Source organism: Oryza brachyantha, chromosome 2, assembly GCF_000231095.2.
Source record: "Oryza brachyantha chromosome 2, ObraRS2, whole genome shotgun sequence".
NCBI lineage: Eukaryota > Viridiplantae > Streptophyta > Magnoliopsida > Poales > Poaceae > Oryza > Oryza brachyantha.
The window spans coordinates 21,897,821-21,920,159 of record NC_023164.2 but is presented as its reverse complement, the minus strand read 5'-3'; the positions used below and the strand labels follow the sequence as shown (position 1 = coordinate 21,920,159).

At 42.2% G+C, this 22,339-nt stretch overlaps 4 protein-coding genes across 4 annotated transcripts; 3 read left to right on the top strand and 1 right to left on the bottom strand.

Moving 5' to 3' along the window:
• Positions 1–430: 430 nt before the first annotated feature.
• On the bottom strand, positions 431–4,037 carry LOC102710948 (tubby-like F-box protein 5). The gene is made up of 4 exons (XM_006647699.3): positions 2,707–4,037; positions 2,528–2,615; positions 1,474–1,606; positions 431–1,371 (listed from the first exon to the last, which is right to left on the bottom strand). The coding sequence occupies exons 1-4, from the start codon at positions 3,121–3,123 to the stop codon at positions 699–701; spliced, it is 1,311 nt and encodes a 436-aa protein (XP_006647762.3). The 5' UTR covers positions 3,124–4,037; the 3' UTR covers positions 431–698.
• Positions 4,038–10,273: 6,236 nt separating this feature from the next.
• On the top strand, positions 10,274–12,239 carry LOC102704399 (pheophytinase, chloroplastic). The gene is made up of 4 exons (XM_015833543.2): positions 10,274–10,566; positions 10,644–10,745; positions 10,880–11,018; positions 11,219–12,239. Exons 1-4 carry the CDS (start codon positions 10,476–10,478, stop codon positions 12,039–12,041), a joined length of 1,155 nt encoding a protein of 384 aa, XP_015689029.2. The 5' UTR covers positions 10,274–10,475; the 3' UTR covers positions 12,042–12,239.
• A 241-nt stretch (positions 12,240–12,480) lies between these two features.
• Positions 12,481–16,393, top strand: LOC102704125 (probable pinoresinol-lariciresinol reductase 3). Its single transcript, XM_040520470.1, has 5 exons — positions 12,481–12,710; positions 12,822–12,956; positions 13,436–13,673; positions 13,788–13,991; positions 14,530–16,393. Exons 1-5 carry the CDS (start codon positions 12,528–12,530, stop codon positions 14,688–14,690), a joined length of 921 nt encoding a protein of 306 aa, XP_040376404.1. The 5' UTR covers positions 12,481–12,527; the 3' UTR covers positions 14,691–16,393.
• Positions 16,394–16,448: 55 nt separating this feature from the next.
• On the top strand, positions 16,449–21,461 carry LOC102710665. The gene is made up of 11 exons (XM_006647698.3): positions 16,449–17,925; positions 18,187–18,294; positions 18,379–18,411; positions 19,087–19,255; positions 19,344–19,525; positions 19,610–19,746; positions 19,852–19,947; positions 20,137–20,206; positions 20,307–20,381; positions 20,460–20,505; positions 20,990–21,461. Exons 1-11 carry the CDS (start codon positions 16,696–16,698, stop codon positions 21,055–21,057), a joined length of 2,214 nt encoding a protein of 737 aa, XP_006647761.1. The 5' UTR covers positions 16,449–16,695; the 3' UTR covers positions 21,058–21,461.
• The last annotated feature ends 878 nt before the right edge of the window (positions 21,462–22,339 follow it).

The window sequence follows — 22,339 nt, the reverse complement described above, 5'->3', positions numbered from 1 at the left end:
TGGTACAGCGGCAAAGCCTAGCGTGTAGGCGGAGAGCCGGATAGGGTCGCCACGTGACGGGAGGAGGGCACGGGCCGCGGATGTTGCCGGCTGACGCGGACGACGGCCCGGGAGCTGGCGGCTGGCCCCCACCGTGCAGGCGTGCAGCCATAGTCGCCGTCCTTTGACCGGCAGGGGAGAAGAAAAGATTCAACCACCGCTCGGTTAGCCGCCGGCGACGAGCAGACGAGGCAATGTGTCACGCAGCAGCGATGCACGATGTATTTATTCTCTAGAGATGCAGATAGATCAAAAAAAAGTTTCGCGTGTTGATTCTGAAGATGATTAGACGACAGGTTGAGAGAATCAGAGCATCAGCAGGATGCAAATTTAGCATCTTCATCGTTCAGCTTCAGCCTCGCTGTGAGTAGCATCTACACAAAGGAGCTGAGGCAAGATGAACATCGTCATATTATCCATAAGACAGTGATATCTCACCGCTAAACGTTCCAAGAACAATACATAGCAGTTGCCAAGATATAGATGCCATTGTTCATCTTGATCTGACAATACATAGCAGTTGTTTGTTACATCATGTCACCCCCAGGAGCAGCTCGTCTTGACATAGCAAGATCGAGAGTTTTTACAGCAGCCAACAGAATCTGGTGCCGTCTGAGCTAAATGGAGAGAAGACACAGACAGGTTGATACCTCATTCAGTTATTCGCAGGCCGGTTTGGTGTCAAAGCTAGTCAGGCAGATCGCAAAGGCCTGGAACGCCGAGAGCGGGTACCTATAATCCATTGTGAATATATCCTTTCCGATCTTCCCAAATTGGAGGATGACTTTCTCCTGCTCTGCCGGAGGGATACCAAGGGAAGGATCAACTGACGCAACAAGCTGGAAGTTCTTGACTGATGCCACTGTAACGCGCCCTCGGAAGTTGAGGCACCAGCACTGCAGCTGCTCATGCCAGCGAGGAGCTTTGTTCTTCAGAACAAGAGGCACTTCGTTTGTACAAACCGGTCCAGACAGATCAGCACTGAGGCTTGTCGAAGAAAATTCTACGGCTGGTTCCTTTCCTTTGCTAGTTGATAAGGTGGGAACTTGCTCGTCGATTGAGTGGATGATGCCAGTAGGGGTTGGGGCCTTGCCACCTTCCTGAATACACAATGCTGGTATTGAGTGCATGGTGCATTGCATTCTCCTTGGTCCTCTATTCCGTAGGACAGTGAGTTCATATGAGACTGTAGCAACATTATAATTGCCTAGAGGCAATCGTGGTGATACTTGCTTGAAATGTCTCTTGCTTGGCCGGTTGTTTGGCAACACCACAGCATCGCAAGGTGGCTGGCTGTCGAAGATTGTAAACTTTGTGCCGAGGAAGTTTGGTCTGATTCAGAGTAAATTTGAATGAGCTTTCTAACAAAACTTTGGTGCAATAAGTAGAGTAGAATAACCACATGATTTAAAGTCAACATCATAAAGTGCTTACTTCAGTTTACCGACATAGGTGCTACTCGATTGAGAGAAGTCATTAGAGACCAATGAGATCACAAAAGAAGTCCTGGCTGCCCGTCTAATCTTACGTGCAGCAAGCAAAAGCTTGTCGTTTTCCCCGTGCAGAGCTGCATTCATAAATAGACAACAGTTAGTAATGTAGTCAACATTAGTTGTCTGTATTGAGTTCAGTATTAGCTCTATTCAAATTTTCCTAACAGGAAGTGTGCTATGTACTCCTTACAAATGCATCCTACCCAACAGCATACCAAATTTGTTGTGGACAGCACCCCCAGTCTGGTACATAAGAGAAGTAAGAAGTAGATATTTATGCATCCAGAGTGAATAGGTATATGCAGAAATGCATGCATATCATGAGTTGCCTGCATATATTGTCTAACCAATTCCAGAAAATGATCATGCACCGCACTTTCAACAGTTGGTTCAGCTCGGCGTCCTCTACATTTGCTATGCTACAAACACTTGCTGTTAACGTGCAAACAGAAATGTGTCGAAACAGCCTTTAGAAGTTCCTGTCTACTAGTCGCAATTGGCTTCCTTATCAATCTGGAGTAGCCACCAGTTCAGCCCATGTGGTCCAAAAAGGAAAATATTATCTTTTCATATCAATGTGTACTCCTTCTTGACTGAATTTTGCATAACGTACCGCTCAAACAGATGCCCTTGTGTAAAGAATAAACAAAACTCCATGTCCATGCATGCACTAGAAAAATAGGTGGTCTTGTGTAAAGAAGGAAATTTTGTGATGCAAATAAAACCACCAAACCAGATTGCATTCATGTAACCATAACCTTGTGTAATGCAATTCATTATCTAACATAGATTCCTCCGCTAAACTGAATTAACAATGATCGTAACTCCTTGAACCAGGTTATACTTCATACTGGGGGGTTCAATATTGCAAACGTCAGAAACAAGACATCTTCACCAGATCACTGAACTACTGAATATTGATGGTACATGGTAGATTGGTAGTAGAACAAGATTTATGAGCCATGTATGTCAACAAACAGAGATGTTTAACTTACATGGGCTGAGCCCCAGGTAGAGGAGATAGGTGGATGTTGCCCTGTCCCTCCTGACAAAGCACTGCACCGGATGCTCCCGAGGCCCCGGCTGCGCCAAACCACCAAGTTAATCATGGAGAAATCCAAACTATCGGTGAACAGGTAGGTCACCGGAGTGAGGAGAGACGAAGAAGCAGTACCTGCTTGAGGGAGATGGGGAAGGTGATCCTGCCGCACTCCTCGAGCGTCTTCACCACCTCCTTGGTGACCTCGCGCCATGACCGGCAGACGGCAGCGCACGCCACCACCTGGCGCCGCGCCGGCCACGTCGCCTCGCTGGCCTCCACCCTCTGGATCACGTCCAGCAGCAGCTCCGGTGGCAGGTTCGCCCACCGCCCCTGCTGCTGCTGCTGTTCCTGGCCCTGACGCTGCTGCGGTGGCTGAGGCGGCTGCTGCTGCTCCGACCAGAGGCCAGGCCAGGAATGCCGCGAGCCCCCGCGGCCGTGGCCGGCGCGCCCGTCGGAACCGCCGCCGCCGCCGCCAGCGGCTCGCCTCGACATGCTGCCGATGCCATCCCTCATCTCCCTCAGTTCCCGCACAATGCTCTTCAGAGACATCGCCGCTTATGGCTAGTACGCTTCGCTATCACCGAAGGAAACCCCTGCTACTACTCCATGGCAAGATCCGCCATTACTGACGAATCTACTCTAAAAAAAATGGCAGGAGACAGCTCATAAAGTAGTCCGAATCCCTGCCATATCTAACCCCCAACTAAACAAATGTTCTTTCTGAAAAAGATTTGAAGCTAGCACGGGGCTACCATGAAACAGCTCAAGAGCTCAAAATTTGGGCGGATTTGGGAAGAACGCAGGCAAAAGATCCGGCTTTTCCTCGCACGGCAGCTCGGATCTGGGGACAAGAAGGCAATGCAGCAACGGAGCGCCGGAAGAATCGAGGCGTTGTCCTCCGTTAGCCTCAAGATCCAAATTTCTCCAGCCACACGACCCGAAAGATCACTTTTTCCGGCTCAAGAACGGATCAAGGAGCTTCTTTTCCCCATTTCTTCAAAGCTCCCATGAGATTCTCCCAACTCCTTTCCCCCCAACGAGCTCCAGATCAGAGAATCACCCTCCCTTCTTCCTCACTCTCTCTCTCTCTCTCTCTCTCTCTCTCTCTCAGGCTACAGATTTCTTCACGGCGTCCAGCTTCTCCGCAGTGCCTTTATGCTTTGTCTCTCTCACTCTCCTCTCCTCCCCCTCTCTCTAGACTGCAGCTCCTGCGAATTCATGTGTTTGTGTGTGGGTTTCTATTAGGCAGAGGATAAAAGGGATTTAAAAAAAAGGGTAAGGTCTGAGCCGATTTTTTTAGCCCGGTGGGGGCAGCTTTTGTTGGGAGTTCTCTTTTTTTTTTCCTCCTCTGAGTTTTCACTTTTCAAGGCGTTTTAATTTCTCCCAGTGCGTACTTGGCTACTTGCAGTAGCGGCTCCCAAAACTCAACAGCTGCCCAACAAGAATCCTATGCCAGAACACGGAGTGTATACCACCAACACAACTACCACTCTAGGACTACTGGGGGTACTCTACTCTACCAGTGGTTGTTCCTGTTCTTTCTGGTCTTTGCAGTTGAGCTGCTTGGTGTGGTGTGGTGTGGTGTGGTGAGATTGCTGGCCGGCAAGTTACTCCCCCTACCACGATAAAGCCACCTTTTACGTTAGAAAGACCTATTTTTTAGGGGTGTTTGGGACAGAGGGCTAAAGTTTAGTCCCTTGTCCCATCAAATGTTTGAATATTTATTATAAATAGTAAACGTAGATTATTAATAAAACTCATTTATAATCTTGGACTAATTCGTGGGACGAATCTATTGAGCCTAATTAATCCATGATTAGTCTATATGATGCTACAGTAAACATGCTCTAATTATGAATTAATTAGGCTTAAAAAATTCGTCTCGCGGATTACCACTCATTTATAAAATTAGTTTTTTTATTAGTATATATTTAATACTTCAGATTAGTGTCAAATATCTGATGTGACATAGGGCCAAAAAGTTTAGCCCCACCCTATCTAAAGAGTCCCTTAGTCGTGAAATGGATGGCCAAAACACAGGGGGAGGGGGTGGAAAGTTGTCAAAGAGTTTTAGAGGTTCGGAAATCAGAACTAACCAAAAGTTGTAGTGTGGAAAATAATGGTTTCTTTAAATTGTAGGATTCTTAAAAACACAAAAACTACATGATTTGAAACATAGCGGAACATTAGAATTAACTGTTTGGAAGGTTAGGGGAACTAAAAGCGAGGAATTCTGTAGGAAATAATCATGTGTAGTAGTAAAAGGAACAAAGACAGAATGTGGATTTCTTTCCCAAGAATTCCAATACTGTAAAAAACCTATGAATTTCTTCAATCCGAAAAAAGGCCCTACTTCATTATGGAGGAGGAAAATGCTTGTGTTCCATTATGAAGAAATGTTGTTGAGAATTGAGATGGATTGCACGGTGACCACATGTGTTTTTGGCATCTACCTTGTATTGGAAGTGGATAAAGTGTAGAAACACTTATCTTCAAATAAAAGAGCGTGCTTTGTATTGTTGTGTCGGTAAGTTTCAGTGATAGGAAACAGAAACATACGCTGAGAGATCGTTAAAGGCTCCATAAAGTGCAGCCCAGTTTCCAACACAGCGTGCTTTTGTAAATTACCTCCTCAGCATCTGTATAGTTTCAAAAAAGCTAACTCGATAAAAATGACGCATGAAACAATTACTTACAAGGCAACGTTTTATTGTATCATTTTCAAAGTTAAATAAAGCATTTAATTACTGCTGAAAGTTTAATTGCACGTCTCAAGCCCCTCAATGTAAGTTTCGCTGTGTAACCGAGAACTTGGTAACGGTGTCCAAACATTTCATGGCCATGAAACGAATTATCTCTCTCCTCACAGTTTCATATAAATATTATCTTTTATCCTGATGTGTCATCTAATTAATGTGTTTGACACCTCTATAAAATCTCATTTAGACTGGCATGACAGTACTGTGGCTCATCTGAACTCGCCATGTTCAGTGAATTCACCAGCCCAAAATGCTAGGTGAGGTTCAATGGATTCACTCTTTCCAAAAAAGTTATTTTAATCCCACATATATTCCTCTTAAGTCTTAAATTGGACCCAATCACTATAGCATTAGTCATCATTTCGTATATAGATCGCGCAAAGTGCAGCCCATGTGATCAGCCTTACTCAGATTTATGGCAAATAAACAACTAATTGGCAACGGTCAATCAAGAATTATACAAGAGGGAGTTTTCTTCTGATTAATCAGCACGGAATCGGATGATCAGTTGCATTGATCCCACACATAATTGCATGCACATATACTTGCATCCCCCATTCATGAGGGTGACAGCTTGTTGGTTGCCATTGGCACATTGGCATGATTGCAGCATCGCCCTTGCAATCCATTCAAGGCATTCATTTCATCATCGCCTTATTCATATGGGGGGAGGGGCGTGGAGACCACGCCTACACCATTTCCCTCGCATCGCTTCCATCCGGACGCCAGGGGGTCCAACTCTCCATGTTCCGGCGTCATCTCTGTGAAATGTTTTCTCCAGAAAGAAAGAAAGAATGATCATCTGGGACAACTGCAATGGCAGCGGTGCGTATGAACAAGAAAGAAAGGTCGTCAAAAGGACCCCAGTTACCGTCATTTCTTGACGAATTGAATTCCATCATGGTCCATGATCTCGGAAATATATTTCGGAGTTCGCATATCATGGGGCTCTCAATCATGGCCTGAGTTTCTTTCTCTTTTTTTTCTCTTGCCCTTTTTGACCGAGCGACGTAGAGAGGTTGGCACCACGTGAGCATTTCGATCTGAAGTTTTTTTTTCCCTTTCTGGAGTTGTTTTGAAACTGAGGAGCAACAGTTTCAGTGAGTGATTTGATGCTCTTGTTTTTAACCCTTATATAATGTCACAAATCATCAAGAATTGAAAGTTTCAAACTTGTGTATAGAGCTCTGAAATAGATATGCACAAAACGCCATTTCTAAAGCATGGAACATATGGATGTTTCACAGGTAGTGAACTTCCCTGTGTCAGAACAACACCTTGGAAATGCATCCATTGATTTCAGTTATTCAGGGAAGAGGAAGCACACATCAAGGCATCAAATCACCTAGACTCGTCGAATGGTTAATTTCATATCACAATACATGCAGCTGGCTATTTTCCCTTGGAACTGCCTTCACTTCCCTTTGTCCTGGGCCAAAATCCATAATTTGTTGTTTCTGCACCTTCCGATCGTAACTATGTTGCTATCGATGATAAACATGGATCACTGCAGCTCCATGTTCACTCACTGTTTTTAGTCACATACTACAATTCAAGTCAAACAACACCTAGAAGTTCTTGCACAAGAACTGTCGAGCTTGCATAAATTCGGAGCAATATGCAATAACTTAACAACTTCTACGTCCCTCTCAAAATACTACTATCTCAAAATATGTAAGATAGTACTCAGTATTTTGATTCGGATGCAGCAGTCTTTTATGAATTTATCAAAGTAATACAGGTTTACCTCTCTCAGTGCGAGGAATACCAATTTTACCTTTCGTCTCCTCAATTAGCATTTGACGGAACAATTTACCAAATTGGCAGAGAATACATCGTTAGGAACTAATCCATCTAGCAAAGCGGACTGGATTAAGAGAGGACCGCTGGTCCCTGTAATCCACGATGATGAATGATGACCACCATTTTCTGCTTTCAGAGGACGCAGACAGCAGCCCAGTAGCTGATATTCTAATCACGCCCTTTTCTCGATGCCTTTTCTTTTGTTTGTTTAGTTCAGAAAGGTTGCAAAACAAAAGGTTTCTCCAGCACTGTAGATCCCCAATGCTGCATATATTAACACACACCCCCACCCCCAACCGGTAATGCTGTCTTCATCGTGATTATGTTAGCGTTCCACGTGGCTGACAACTGGGCCCGGCCAGCTCTGGGCCCACGGGTCAGTGACCGGGTCTGGACCTGGTCAAGCGGTCAGCCTTGTTGTGCTGCCGCTTGTAAATGGAGCTGTTTTTGAAATGCGGTTAATTTGCGCGCTCTCAGATGCCGAGGGGCTAACAGTGGAAAAAACGAACCATATATTTATAAATAAAACATGATTTATAGGTAAAAATTTTATATACATGTTCTTATGTTCTTAGTCATCTAAATGACTAAAATCAAGGTAAAAATAAAGTACGATAAGAAAACATTATATATATTCTAAATTTAAGAGTAAAAAATTAAATTTTAACTTATAATTATAAGCAGAAAAAAATGATGGGAGAAGAGTTGCGCGGTTGCGCCCATGCGGTCATGGGGGAGTATAGTAGAATACTCGAAGGGAACGGCTTCGCGTTGCGCGCGTAGTGCCCCCTCCTTTTCAAGCTCCAGTTGCAATGGAATCATGAGCAGCGAGCACGGAGTTCTGCGGATTCTTGACTGGAATAGCGTCAGTTTTGTTGTCAAGTCCGGTCATGGGCGCACGCTGAATCACACAATTCAGGGTAGGAATTAGGGATTCTCTGAGAACCCACGGGAGTAGAAAATGTGGCAAGTACACGGATAGATTCTGGACGTGAGAATAAAAACTATGGACAGTTGTTTAGGAGTATCATAATCCTTCAACTTTTTTCACACGGTTCGTTTGGAGCATATGGATGATGCTGTCAAAATTATGTGGAATACATTATGACGCTCTCATTTCTGTTAAGTATATGAGTTCAAGCCTATTTGCTACTGTCATCTTTGTGAAGTCCATTGATTCCTCCTTGCATTTCTCTCCTTTATATTTTTAATTATGAATTTGAAACAAACTACTCACTTTGTTGAGAAATAAGAACACCTAAAGTTTAAAATTTATCCAAAAAAAAACAAACAAGAGGACATCCATAGCTGCTTCTCCGTCTCAACTCATCAGAAGTTCAGAACCATTCCGCCTTTCCAAGCTCCCGTTGCAATGGAATCATGAGCAGCTAGTGGAGGTAAAAGCAGGTTCAATAGCATGCTATAAGCCAACAATATACTTTAAAAATATATGAGAGGAGAGAGAATAATAATGAATGGTCTATAGATTTATAGTCAACTGTAGTACGGACTCCGAGACACAATGTGTGTATAACAGATGAGACATGGTAATATATATTTTGTAAGTAGCTATTGTATGAATTGACTATTAGATTGACTATAAATGAATTGAAGTCAGTAGTTGGCTATACGAGCAAGTTCAATAGTATAGACAACTACTGGCTCCAATTCATCTATAGTCAATCTAATAGTCAATTTATATAATAGTTACCTACAAAATATTAATACATGATCCCACATGTCATACACACTAAGCGTCTTGGAGATTGTACTGTAGTTAGCTACAAATTAGTAGCACACTGCTCTCTCTTATCTTTTTTTTCTTTAAAATATGTTTAAAGCCGACTTGTAATCTGCTGTTGTACCTGCTTTACTGTTGGACTTGCTCTAGGCGGACTCTTCACTGAATAGGATCATGAGATTAGGGATTCTCTGAGAACCCACTCGAATAGAAAATGTGGAAGTACTAAAACATGAGTAGATTCAGAAAAATGAAAAGACGTTTAGGAATACCATGGATGGAATCTTAGCTTTTCTCGTATGAATGTTGTTTGTGGAAATTCTACGGAATATACTACTCTATCCATATCAAAATACAATATATAAAAACGAAAGCGCATAAAGTCTAGTGGTTAGAAAAGCCTTAATAACACTTGAGCATCTCAGTTCGATTCCTTGTTGGAGCGAATCTCGACAGACTTCGGAGGTGCTCCTAGGGTAGAGTTTGCGTGCATAGCGTTTTTAGGGGATAGTTTTCCAGGATTCTAACGGCTTTGTGTTTTCAGTGGTAGGCGACGTACCCGTTGACAGTCCAGGATATGTAGACATTTGCGTGCATGCGTTAATAGGGGAGAGTATGCGTGCATATGCGTTGTACTGTATTAAAAAATACAATATAGAAAAATAAAGGAAATAATCCTCCTACAAGTTGTAAATATACACCATTAGAAAATTTTGATCCACTCAAAACTCATAAAAATATTCCTATAAATTAATATTTATATGTATTTCTATTCCTCTATTTTTGCTATTATAAGTACTCAAAATTTCCTCAAACCGAACGAGCCCGAGAGAGGGCAACGGGGTGTTTAGATGAGGCTAAATTTTTTAGTCCATATCACAACGGATATTTGTATATTTATTATAAATATTAAACATATACTAATTATAAAACTAATTATAGAAATGTGAGCTAATTCGCGTGACAAATTTTTTAAGCCTAATTAATCCATAATTAGCTCATGTTTACTGTAGCATCACATAGGTTAATCATGGGTTAGTTAGGCTCAATATATTCGTCTCATGAATTAGTCTAAAATTATGAATAAGTTTTATTAATAGACTACGTTTACTATTTAAAATAAGCGTCTAAATATGAGACAATAGACTAAAGTTTAGCCCTTTGTTTCAAACGCCCCCTTAGACTTGTGAAGGCCCAAAGCAGAGCCACGGACAAGCCCGGCCCAGATTCCCAAGCCGGCCAGTGAGCCCAGATCTCACGCTCTGACCACGACGCCCGAGAGAGATATTTCCATCCAATCCCGCACGGGCCGTGGCGTCGTGGGCCTCACATGCCGCACGGCTCGTCGTCGTCATACCTGACGGGGACGGGGGGAGTCTCCGCCTGCCTCCGTCGATCTCTGTCCCCCTCTCGAACTCCCTTGGCCCGGACGCTGCCACGGCTTCCCGATTGCCCGCCGCCCACACAAAATTCACCGCGAAACCTACACAAGCATTGCCCAAGCTCCCCCCGCAAATCACCCAGCTCCGCCTCCTCTCTTCTTCTTCGTCTTCTTCTTCTCCAAGAAGCTCTCGTCCGCTGCTGCGCCACCGCCGCCAATGTCGGTCGCCTGCGCGGCCGCCCTCCCGACCGCCTCCGCCTCCGCCCGCCGCCGCCGCAGCAGCAGCTCCCCGCAGACCGGCCCCGAAGGTACGCTGGTTCCGGGCCTTCCGGCCTCCGGCTACTTCTTTACTAGTACCTGATTGATTGATTTTGTTGGGGGGTAGGAGGCAAGCTGGTGATGATGCAGAGGAGGGACCTTGTGACCAAGGGTGTCACGCTCTCCGTCTGCTGCTCCATGCTCTCCTCCTCCAACGACTCTGCCCAAGGTTCGTACCTGCCAAGAACACACGAACAAATTAGCAACCGATCCTTGTGTTGTAAACGGGAAGTCGATGCTCATCGGTGTGAAAATTGCGGTTCAGTTCGTTCTGCTCAATCGGTTCGCTGTTTTGTTTTGCAGCATTGGAGAGGTTGCCGTTCAAGGCCGACGGCTACAACTTCTGGACATGGAGGGGTCACCGGATACATTACGTCGAGCAAGGCGCCGGCCAGCCCATCGTGCTCATCCATGGATTCGGCGCGTCCGCGTACCACTGGAGGTTATAATCATCTCGATTCAGTTGCTTACCATCACAAGCTCCCCAATATTGCAGACTTGTTATCGATACAATCACCTTCTATTCAGAAACCGAGGTTACAGTTAGCAGCAGAAGAGTGATTATAGATAGCATTATAGCAGCGAGCTGAGTTTGAAGTTAAACACGCTGAAATTTGGCGGCAATTTTCTGAAAATTTTCAGGTACAATATCCCGGAGCTGGCCAAGAAGTACAAGGTGTACGCCATTGATCTGCTCGGCTTCGGGTGGAGCGAGAAGGCACTGGTGGACTACGAGGCCACCATATGGATGGAGCAGGTCTGCGACTTCCTCAGGGAGGTCGTCAAGGACCCGGCCGTCATCGTCGGCAACAGCCTGGGCGGCTTCACGACGCTGTTCGCGGCGACCGAGGTGCCGGAGCTGGTCCGGGGCGTCGTGCTGCTCAACTCCGCCGGCCAGTTCGGCGACCCCAACCGCCCGCCCGAGGAGACTACGGCGCCGGCGGCGGAGGAGGAGGAGAGCGCGGTGAGCAGGCTCGTCGTGAGGCCGCTCAAGGAGGCCTTCACGCGTGTCGTGCTCGGGTTCCTCTTCTGGCAGGCCAAGCAGCCGGCGAGGGTCGAGAAGGTGCTCAAGAGCGTGTACAAGGACACCACCAACGTGGACGACTACCTGATCAGCTCGATCACGGCGCCGGCGGCGGACCCGAACGCCGGCGAGGTGTACTACAGGCTGATGTCGCGGTTCATGGCGAACCAGAGCCGGTACACGCTGGACAGGCTGCTGACCAAGCTGTCGTGCCCGCTGCTGCTGCTGTGGGGTGACCTCGACCCGTGGGTCGGGCCGGCCAAGGCGGCGCAGATCAGGGAGTTCTACCAGGACAGCACCGTCGTCAACCTCCAGGCCGGCCACTGCCCCCACGACGAGGCGCCGGATCAGTTCAACAAGGCGCTGCTCGAGTGGCTCGCCTCCCTCGAGTCCGGCAAGCCGGCGGAGTCGGAGCCCGAGCCCGCTCTCCAGTCCGTATGATCAAAAACAAATCTGGAAGAGAGACAGTGCGGTGTTCGATTGTAATTGGTAAAAGCTAGTTAAAAATTGATAATGATAAGGTCATATTAGCTTATAGCAATATTTGTATAGTGTTTGTGGTTGTTGCGTAGCTGACGGACAGAATTTTTGAGAAAGCCCTTAGTTGCCATCGCCAAATCCGCTCGAAATTAAATAAAAAAATCTCATAAAAAATTAAATCAAACTGGAATCTTCAATCCGAAGCTGAAATTACCCAGTTGTAAATGCTATACTATGAATCAACGCAAACGTCAACGAGTACAAATGTGTTGTGATCATATGCATAACTTCTGCAGCGAGCCGTCCGATCCGAATCAACGGCTGAAGATCGCCATTACTTGGCAGTTGCCACGTAGAAATACTCCGGGCCTCCGGCTGGTTCGCTCGAGGATGCACTAACCAGAATTTTTTTTAAAGCTTGGATCTTATCTGGTGGCATTGGCGGCGATGTGCGAGGAGGCGACGCGGAGCAGGGTGCTGGTGGTCGGCGCCACCGGCCGCCTCGGCGGAAGCCTCGTGCGCGCCAGCATCGCCGCAGGCCACCCCACCTTCGCGCTCGTCCGCCCCCACCACCTCGCCGTCCCCGACTCCGCCCCACTCGGGTCGCTCGCCGGCGCCACGCTCGTGAAGGTAGCTAACTACTCGCGTCTCGCGGCATTCCGAGCACCCTGTTCCCCCCCTGGCCGATAGATGCGGTCTCCTCGATCCAAGTCAGTTCTGGTGTTCGAACTTGTGGTTTAGGGATCACTCGAAGATTACCCGAGCCTGCTGGAAGCGGTGCGGCAGGTGGATGTTGTCATCTGCGCGGTGCCCACGAAGCAAGCGCTCGAGCAGAAGCCTCTGATTCGGGCTATTAAGGAAGCTGGATGCGTGAAGGTGAGCTCACAAGTCACAACTCACTGTTGGTCGGATAATCGACTTGTTTTGATATGGGAGTATGCTAATGCTCATATGATTGTCTAAATGATGTTTAGAAGTTCAGGAAAATGCACCAGCAAAAAAATGTCGGGACAAAGGAAGGGTGAAAGGAAATGTTAAATGTGGCACTCTGTTGGTGATTAAATTTTACTTCCATTCCATCTTATTGAAAACAATAGAAGGAACAAATATCCAAAATGTACGAGCTGGTACTGCAATGTATAGGCAAGTAACAACTAAACAAACGCGTTTAGAAAAAATGTCTATCCTTTGGTAGGCTTATGAGAAACCTTGTCATATCTATTTCTACTCATGTTATTAGTTTTGGTGGACAAACTTCAGAGCGTAAGACATATTACCTGATTCCGCACTATGACCAATTGATCATTATTGCATTTAAGAAAAAGCATCACTGACTTTGCAATGATTTCTCGCAGAGATTTATTCCCGCAGAATTTGGACTTGATCCCACAAAGGTTCAAATTTGTGGCATGGACCATGGCTTCTATGAGAAGAAAATTGAAATACGCCATTTCATAGAGACTGAAGGCATTCCTCACACCTACATCTGCTGCAATTTCTTGATGCGCTATTTACTTCCATCACTTGTGCAGCCAGGACTTGATGCTCCTCCAACAGATGAAGTTAAGATATTTGGTGATGGAAACACTAGAGGTCTTCGCATATTGCATCTTGGCTTCTCACCAGTCTGCTCTTTGGTTTCCTGAAAGGAAAATATTACTTTCATATTTTATATTTTTAACCTCAATGGAGAACTACTCTTTGCAGGAGTTTTTGTTGAAGAGACCGATGTCGCTAAGTTCACGATCTGCACCATAGAGGACCCCAGGACATTAAACAAGACACTCTATCTGAGACCCTCAGGGAATATCTTTTCAATGAACGAATTAGTTAACCTATGGGAGAAAAAAATCAATAAGCTCCTGAACAAGATATATATAACAGAAGAACAACTCCTGAAAAGCATTCAAGGTAAGTGATAAGTGCACCAATGTCCAAATTGAAGACCTATAACTTATTAATGTGTAAATAACGTTGAAGTAACATTGTTTCACTTGGTTTTGCAAAAGCCATGCTGTCGGGGACATCCTTCATTCATTATTAAGTCTTTACTTTTTTTTTGCTTTTGAGTTTTGCCTGCAGTGTAAGCTGTAATCTAATATAAGTTTTCTGAAAGTAGTTCCAATTGCAGTTTCATGGTCTGATATGCTTTGCAGTTTCATTTCGAATTTATCCTATTAGTTTTTGTAATCTTCACTTATATAGATGCAAAATATTCACTTATGTTTGACCAAGAAGTAGATATAAAGTGCTTTGTTTATAAGTATGCCCTAAACAGAACGGAATTGACCAAATGGGAAGATATTTTGAAGCCTTTCTATTTCTTGATTGCAAATGAGTTTTAAAGCCTGCCAGATAGTAACGGGGCTGGTTCATGTTTATATTGCTATTCATGTATTGTTCATACTAGTATCTTTCTTTCTAATTAATTCTATTTTAATATTTGCAGATGCACCGTTACCGTTGAAGATGGATTTAATATTTATATATTCAACATTTATTAAGGGCGACCAAACATATTTTGAAATTGACTCGGGAATGGAAGGAACTCGATTGTATCCTCATGTAAATTATACCACAGTGGAAGATTATTTAGATAAATTAGTTTAGAATAGCAAATATTTGCTTTTCTTGAACTAATACTATTCCTACTTTTATTAGTTTTAGTCCCCTTCCCCTTTGGATCATGTGGCTCAATGGGGGTTTCAACTCTAGCCTATGCCTACTTGCTTGGGACTAAAGGCTAGTATTCATGTATCTTGCTCTTGCTCATGAACAAAACCCTTCTGAGTTCTGTTAAATGGTCTTTTGGAAGAATTACAAAATGACAATCAAGTCTCAATTTGTATGTTCAATAAATGATCTTGTCTGGTTTTCTCCCTGCCAGTTATTTGGCTCTAAGACTTTGTTCAGATTTATCTAATTAACAATAACTAATACAAAAACCAATGTAATTAATAATTTTTAGGTACTAATGTTTGATCAATGACCAAGTAATTGTTAGAGGCATTTTTTTTTCTTTTTTGCAATCGCCAAGGTAAAATTTTGTTCTTCAATTAACGACTAATGGAGGACATTGGTGAACCCATACACCTTCAGAAAAAAAGTTATTTACGGTGGATGTTTGTAATGGGCTAGCAGATGTCACATGATGAGAAGTGTTGAGGAAGGATGAACATCTGTATTATGTGAGGCAATAAATGCAAGATCATACAGCTAGAGGTTCCTACATATCCTCCTTTGGAATAGATGACAATTTTTATAATGAGCAGCCTAGGGAGTGGAGAAAACTGGCTGCTTCCTCTCTTCTGCTTTGGTTTCTTCTCTCCTTGGTGGAGTGAAAGAAGAAGACAAAAATGCCAACATAGAAAAATAAAATTGAAATATGTGTTTCTTGTCTTCCTCCTCTTATTTGTCTCCTTATAGCTCCTTGCTTTTGTCCTCCTTTTTGCCATCCACCTGTGGATGTTGGAAGGACACTATACTGCTCTTTCAGGTAACTTTACCTGATTAATCCTTGATCGGTTTAGTTTGATTCAAAATTTGCATTGCAAATTTCATTACCCTGAAAACTACAACACCCTAAGAATGAGATGATGGCATAAGGTATGTGAAAAACTCAGTTAGATATTTGATTCTAGTTCCGTTATGTTCTTGACAGTGTAGGTCTCTAGACCCAGAGGCAAGGAAGAGTTGCATCTAGGTAGAGTTTCTAGATTCATTATGCCTCTGCAGTTTAAGTCTCTAGAACTAAGATAGGGTTGCATCCAGGATTGCAAACTCTATGGTATTTTGAACCCAAACACTTGGTAAATGCCAGTTTCAAATGATCAAATCCTAGCACTTCCGTTTTGTGTAGTAGACTTGTTCTGTAATGCACCTCCAGAACTGTAGTTCCCATGTATAGGAGTTAGCCAGTTAGGTACTTGGCTTCCATATACAAAACTTTCAGATATTTCAGCTAGCTCATAGTGATACCATGTTGATCTGTGGTTCTATTCATTTTCTCTAAGCCATATTTTCACCAGAACACTATTAATTCAAATGGTCACATAAACAAATCCACCCACACCAATCCAGTGCTGTAATACTACAGGATGTCATGAAGGAGTAAGGCAAGAGTGAAATCTGTGCAACACTATATTCTGATTTAACTGTGATCTGTGAGTCTGAATAAAGTGAGCCTAGGTTCACATAAAGTTATAAACTCAATTTGCATTTTGCACATTCAGGGAGTTCTTTTTCATATAGCAATCCAATTCGTTATCTGTTTGTTAATTGTTCAAGGTCTGTTGTCAATTGAAATTACCCAATTATGGAGCTGAATTACTTAATCATTGTAATCGTATTGGCTGCATTATTGCATGATCTACCAAATTAATTTTGATTAGTTCAAGTTTTAATGTAGATTTGCTTTAACCTTTGCTTTATTAATTTAAGTAATGCTTGAAATTTACTTAATCTTTTTTACTTTGTTCTGTTCATATTGCAAAATTGCAGTTCACTAAGCCCAAGAAGCTTTGAAGTTTGAGAGATCAAGTACTTTATACTGTTGATATTACAAAATTGCAGTTTTCTAGGCCACACAAGCATTGAACTGTTTGAGGTATTGAATATGTTAGCTGCAGAGATAAGCTCAGGACACAATCGGCATTCTCGCAGTGATTCTTCCACAAAGCACAAAAGTGGCTATGAACCTTCAGACACAGAAACTGAGTGGCACGAAAGCCCTTGGAATGATGCAGTGTTTCCATCAGAGAGGACTCATCTTCCTAAAGATCCTGGTAGGAATATCCAAGTTGGTGCTAGAAGGCAAAACATATCTCCCAACCATAGAAGAGACTATCCTAATGAGAAAGCTTCAAATTTGAGAAACAGCCGTACTCCTCCAACGTTCACAGAACAAATGCACCATAATTCTTCATATGGTGGTGGAAAGAATGAATTACGCAAGAAGAGCAACCGAACGCCTCCCAGATTTCGCCCTTCTACAGAAAGCTTTAGTCGGTCATCTATCAAGGAGAAATTTTCCCATAACCGATCAATTTCCGCACCAAAGCTACGGCCTCATGAGAAGGAGCATCCTCCTAGAGCTCCTGCATTCCTTGGCACTAATCTTATCTCCAAACAGGGGGAAATAGACTCAGCTGATAATATAAAAGAAGATTCACATGCAGAAATTTGTTCCCAAGAGGTCAATGAGTTGATTGCGAATGGCAAGTGGCCTAATTCCAGATATAATGAATATGCATGTACAAGCACAGAGTCAATACCTACAGGTGACATCTTCTTCTCCCGTGATCGTAGGGCTCCACTTCAGAGAACACCGACAAAGCATAATAATGACAAATCCTTGACCTCAGAAAATGCCCATGCTGAGAAATATGGTACTCAAGAAAATAATGATAAGTTAGGCCAAACACAACAATTTGTTTCAGCCCATGCAGGCCTTTCACGAACAAATAGAAACTCCAATTATGGTACTAGTCGGCACACCCAAATAAACAGTGGCCCCACTTTGAGTAGCCAGTTTAATAGTGGCAGATTTAGTGGGGACAGTGGAAAGTTCAGTGATTTCACTGGAAAACTAGTTGGTGGAGTCATGAAATTCACCTCCAACATGCAAAAGGCGCAAAATGATTCTTGGTTTCCATGTGTCACTGGAAAGACATGCCGAAAACCAAGATCACCAAACAGCAAAACAACCGATGAATCTGAATCGAGTTTCATTCAGAAGGCTCTTGTCGTGGAAAATATTAAGCTTTTCTGGGCTGATAAATATCGTCCAAGAACTCTGAGTGGATTTACTTGTCACAGCGAACAAATTGAACAGCTTAAACAGTTGGTAACCTCTTTCAGGCTCTTTCTTAACTAAACAGAATTTTGTAGATCTGTTTATTGGATGAGTTGTTATGTGGGCTAATCCAAAGTATGTTGTATTCTCCCAAGATCTCCATTCTCTGTCCTGGTTATATCAGTTCTAGAAATTGCTAATAAGTGTGGATCTAATTGGCAGTTTCATGATCATACTTTTGTACAAATTGTCATCCTCATTGCTCAAAGTTGGTGATTTAGTCTTCTAAATTCTAGCGTTTCATTGCAACAGGTCTACAATGAGTTTTGTCCACATATCATCTTCAAAGGACCTCCAGGATCAGGAAAGAGATCATTATGTGGAGCTGTAGTTACTGAGATCTTTGGTGACTCTCAAAATGTACAAACTTAAACACTGCAAATGAAAACCTTGTCAATATATACTCATAGCTTGCGTTAAGTATTTGTTGTTGATTTTTCACAGGTTTCTCACTACTTAAAGAGCTGTAGTGGCCAGGTTAGTTCTGTCATTGAAGTGTACAATTTAAATTAGTTTCCTTAATGCAATCATAGATTCAGAGTGCTTTCCATGTGGTATTGACACACACAAAAGGACTCAAATTAAGTGCTTTATAATATGCTTTTATTTTACATAGAAGTCATCTTCCCTTGCAATTTGCATAAAGTAGCAATTACTTTCTGATTAGAACACAGCATTGAAAAAAAAACTTTTTCAATGTGAACAAAATCCATTAGAGGAAGAAGTTATAATTTAGTTTGTCATAGTTTGGTGTCTATATTAGTGGTAGCTAAAGTGTTGTGTTGATGTTTGTGGTCTGTACCTGACTTGTCTATGTGACGAGTTACTTATTTGTATTTACATACATTATATTTTACAGTAATAAGATATCTATTGCACCATATATTCATCCCAACAACTTTGGAGCTGAGCAAAAAACCGAATTTCAATAATGCTCTTCAACCAGAATTTTAGCATGCGCTTATGGCAATCATGTAGCACTGCTGCATTACTTTTTTCTTAAAATTTATAACACAATATGATCTGCCCTTTGTTGACAGGGGCATTCTTTGTCCTGTGATCATTCATATCTGGAAAGCAGAATCCCCACCGCATAGAACCATTCATTTTTAAGAGTTAAAGTGACCAAAGGGTTTCCCTGAATTTTGGCAGGGTTCTACGTCTATGCCCATTCTTGTCCCATTGTCATCAAGTGATCACCATATGGAGCTTAATTTGAGGTATCAATATAAGAATGCTAGATATGTTTTGATGGATTTGGCAAATGAAATTACAAATAAGCACAAAACCACCAATCCATCTGTGAGAAAGAATTTCAAAGGTAAATCTCTCCTCTGAAACTTTTCTATTTGAAATCCATTTCATTTGAAGCCTTTGTATCATGATCTTTTATTATCTGTTCATTGCAGTAATTATTCTCTATGATGTTGACAAAATCAGTGAGGATAATCAACGTTTGATAAAATGGATAATTGATTCATCCTCTGACTCGCACAAGATAATAATGACTTGCCAAGATGAATCCCATATTCTCGATTCAATAAAGAGCCGTTGCAAACTTATTTGCATTGGTGTGCCCAATACAAGTGAGGTGAGGTTTACTCTCTTGCCTGTACCATTGTGATTAACACTATTATTTGGATAATACCATTGACTAACACAGAAAAAATAACAGATTGTGGATATTCTTAGTTACATATCAAAAAAGGAAAGTTTTGAGCTTCCTTCAAGTTTTGCTGCTACCATCGCTAGTCAATCTAGGCAAAACTTGAGGGAGGCGATATTGGCTTTGGAGGCATGCAAAGCCAACAAGTATGGTTGCAATATTTGTTTATTTTGAAGAGTATTTATTTCTTTCCTATTTATATCATTATTCAATTATCTGTTTTTTGTTTTTGCTTCCCTTTCATTTACCAGTTACCCCTTCATTGATGGACAAGCTATACCATTAGGATGGGAGAATGTTCTGCAGGAACTTGCTGCAGAAATTTTGGATGACCCTTCTTCTAAAAGGTTAGACATTTGGAGAAACAGCCAACGAAAGTTTGCCTACCACTTTATATACCGTGTCAACTTCTATTGGTCACCGGTGCATCGCTTTCATTGTTAGTTGACAGTTTGACACTCGATATAGAAATGTGGGGTTGAACTGTGGTTACATATTTGCATCTCTTTTGTGTAATGTGTGATAATATCATGTAGGTTGTTTTTGGTGAGAGGCAAGCTTCAAAAACTCTTGGTTGAATTTGTACCTCCTAAACTAATACTCCAGGTAATCATTGCAAACCACCAAATGGAAGTTCCCTTGTTTGCATGCTATTATATATTCACATATAACCATGCTAATGGCCTTTTATCTTAATGTTTCTCAGAAGCTTGCAGAGCTATTTCTGAAGGGAATCCAATCTAGTATAAAGAGGGAGGTTTATTATTGGCATGCCTACTATGTGAGTATGCTCTACCGTGGTTTTCATATGCATGAATACTATGGTCTATGATAACTATATATGGACATTGAATTCCAGGATAAGAGACTACCCCTTGGCGCAAGTGCACTGTTGAAATTGGAAGGTAATTCGCCAGCTTTTATGTATTCCAGTACAACCCATGTTCAGTAGTCCTCTATCTAGTTTTTGTGGATCTTTCCACAAAGTTGGTTGTAAATTTTGGGCATGTCCATGTGTCGTGGGTGCTTAAATTTGCTTCTGGAACCATTTTCCCCCCAATTGCTTTTAAAGTGAAACTATTTGGGCTTCAAAGTTCGGATTTCAGGTGATCTGGCATAATTCTCAAACAAAAATCCTTTCTTTGTTGGACAGTTCCATTTCCTAGAGTAGTATGTTCAAGTTTCGTTGGAAGATACTGCGTCTTTCTTCTTGAAGTGCAGTGTCAACTGTTTTCTGAATACATGATTGGTCTTTGAAAAACGTTTTATCTCTAAGCTAAAAAGTTACCAAAAATCATTTTCAATCATTATATTTCTGCGAGTGGCACTGGCACTATGGATTACTGACATCCCTTGAAACATAACATTTTTTTTATTTTTATTGTGCAGAATTTGTTGCCAAATTCATGAGCATCCACAGGAAGACCTTGCCAGTTAGTTCAAGACGACCAGTCTAGGATTCTTACGGAGGTATAATAATAGCACAAACAAAGGGAGCACGGCTTCAGCGTGTGTCATTTTCCTTTTGTAGAAATGATCTTTCTTGTGAATATGAGTGTGTTAGTATGTGTATTTTTGAAGTGTGGGATCCGGAGCAAAGCCGATGTAAATCCAAGTTATGGTACTTGGTAATCTGGTACAGCCGACGAACCGAACCATGCATAGATAGATGGCTTGGAAATGTACGTACAGGAAATAAGAGTCTGTGCCTTTTGTACATGAAATTGGTCACTTCGAACACTTGATAGGAGTTGCACATTTTACTGCGTGTGAGTTGATATCGGCTATGCCTACCTGTAAAACTTTGTCTGATTCGGTGAGGATCTGATATGTTACTGCATGATTAGTTGATTACTGCTAACCGGGGCTGTTGGCTGTGGGCTCGTGGCCGTCTGAGCGATGCGTTAACACGAACGGCCTGGCCTACAGTCTGGTTTTGCGGTGTGGCCCATTGGAGCATCTTAACGCTTGAGCGGCCTGCCACAGATTCGAGGCTCCGTTGTAAACACGACGTGTTCTTACTTTTTGTGCGTATGCTTATGTTCAGTAAAATGTTTAGGAATTTTTTTTGTAAAAATTCAACGTTGTGCGCTTAAATTCATAACGACACACATTCATCAGAGCTATTGTACTGTGGAGTATGAATGTGTGTCGATAGTTCATCAACAACAACTAATAACCCAATCTTTTTTTTCCTGCTTATGCTTATAAATCAATATTTGAATTTTTAAAGTAAATTTTAAGGTTTTTTATCAAAGTTTTTTTAGTCATTGCTTTTAGATTGCTACTAACATGTTTTATAAAAAAATTATTTATAAATTATATTTCGTTTGTGAACATGCAGTTTCGCCGTCCAATAAACCAAAAGATGGCCACCTAAGAAAAATATTGACCATAAAAACATAAAAACGAGTACCGTCTTAAAACTTTTGGAACAATGTAGGCAATTATCGTGGCACTAGAAAGTGGGAACTTTATGGGTCTATGAAAAAAAGTGAAACAAAACTTCCTAGTAGAGAAACCAGTGCATTAACATACGCCCTCGAAATATAGAAACTTGTACATGCAACTTTTCTATTGGATCAGTACCATCTTGAAACTAGAAAAAAAACGTCGGTAACAAAACACAGTACAACCTTTCATCACCCACAATATAGCTTAGGTACTACTCTCTAATATAAACTTTTTTACAAGTACCAAAATAAGTATAAATATTTCCACTATTATTCACAATGCTAC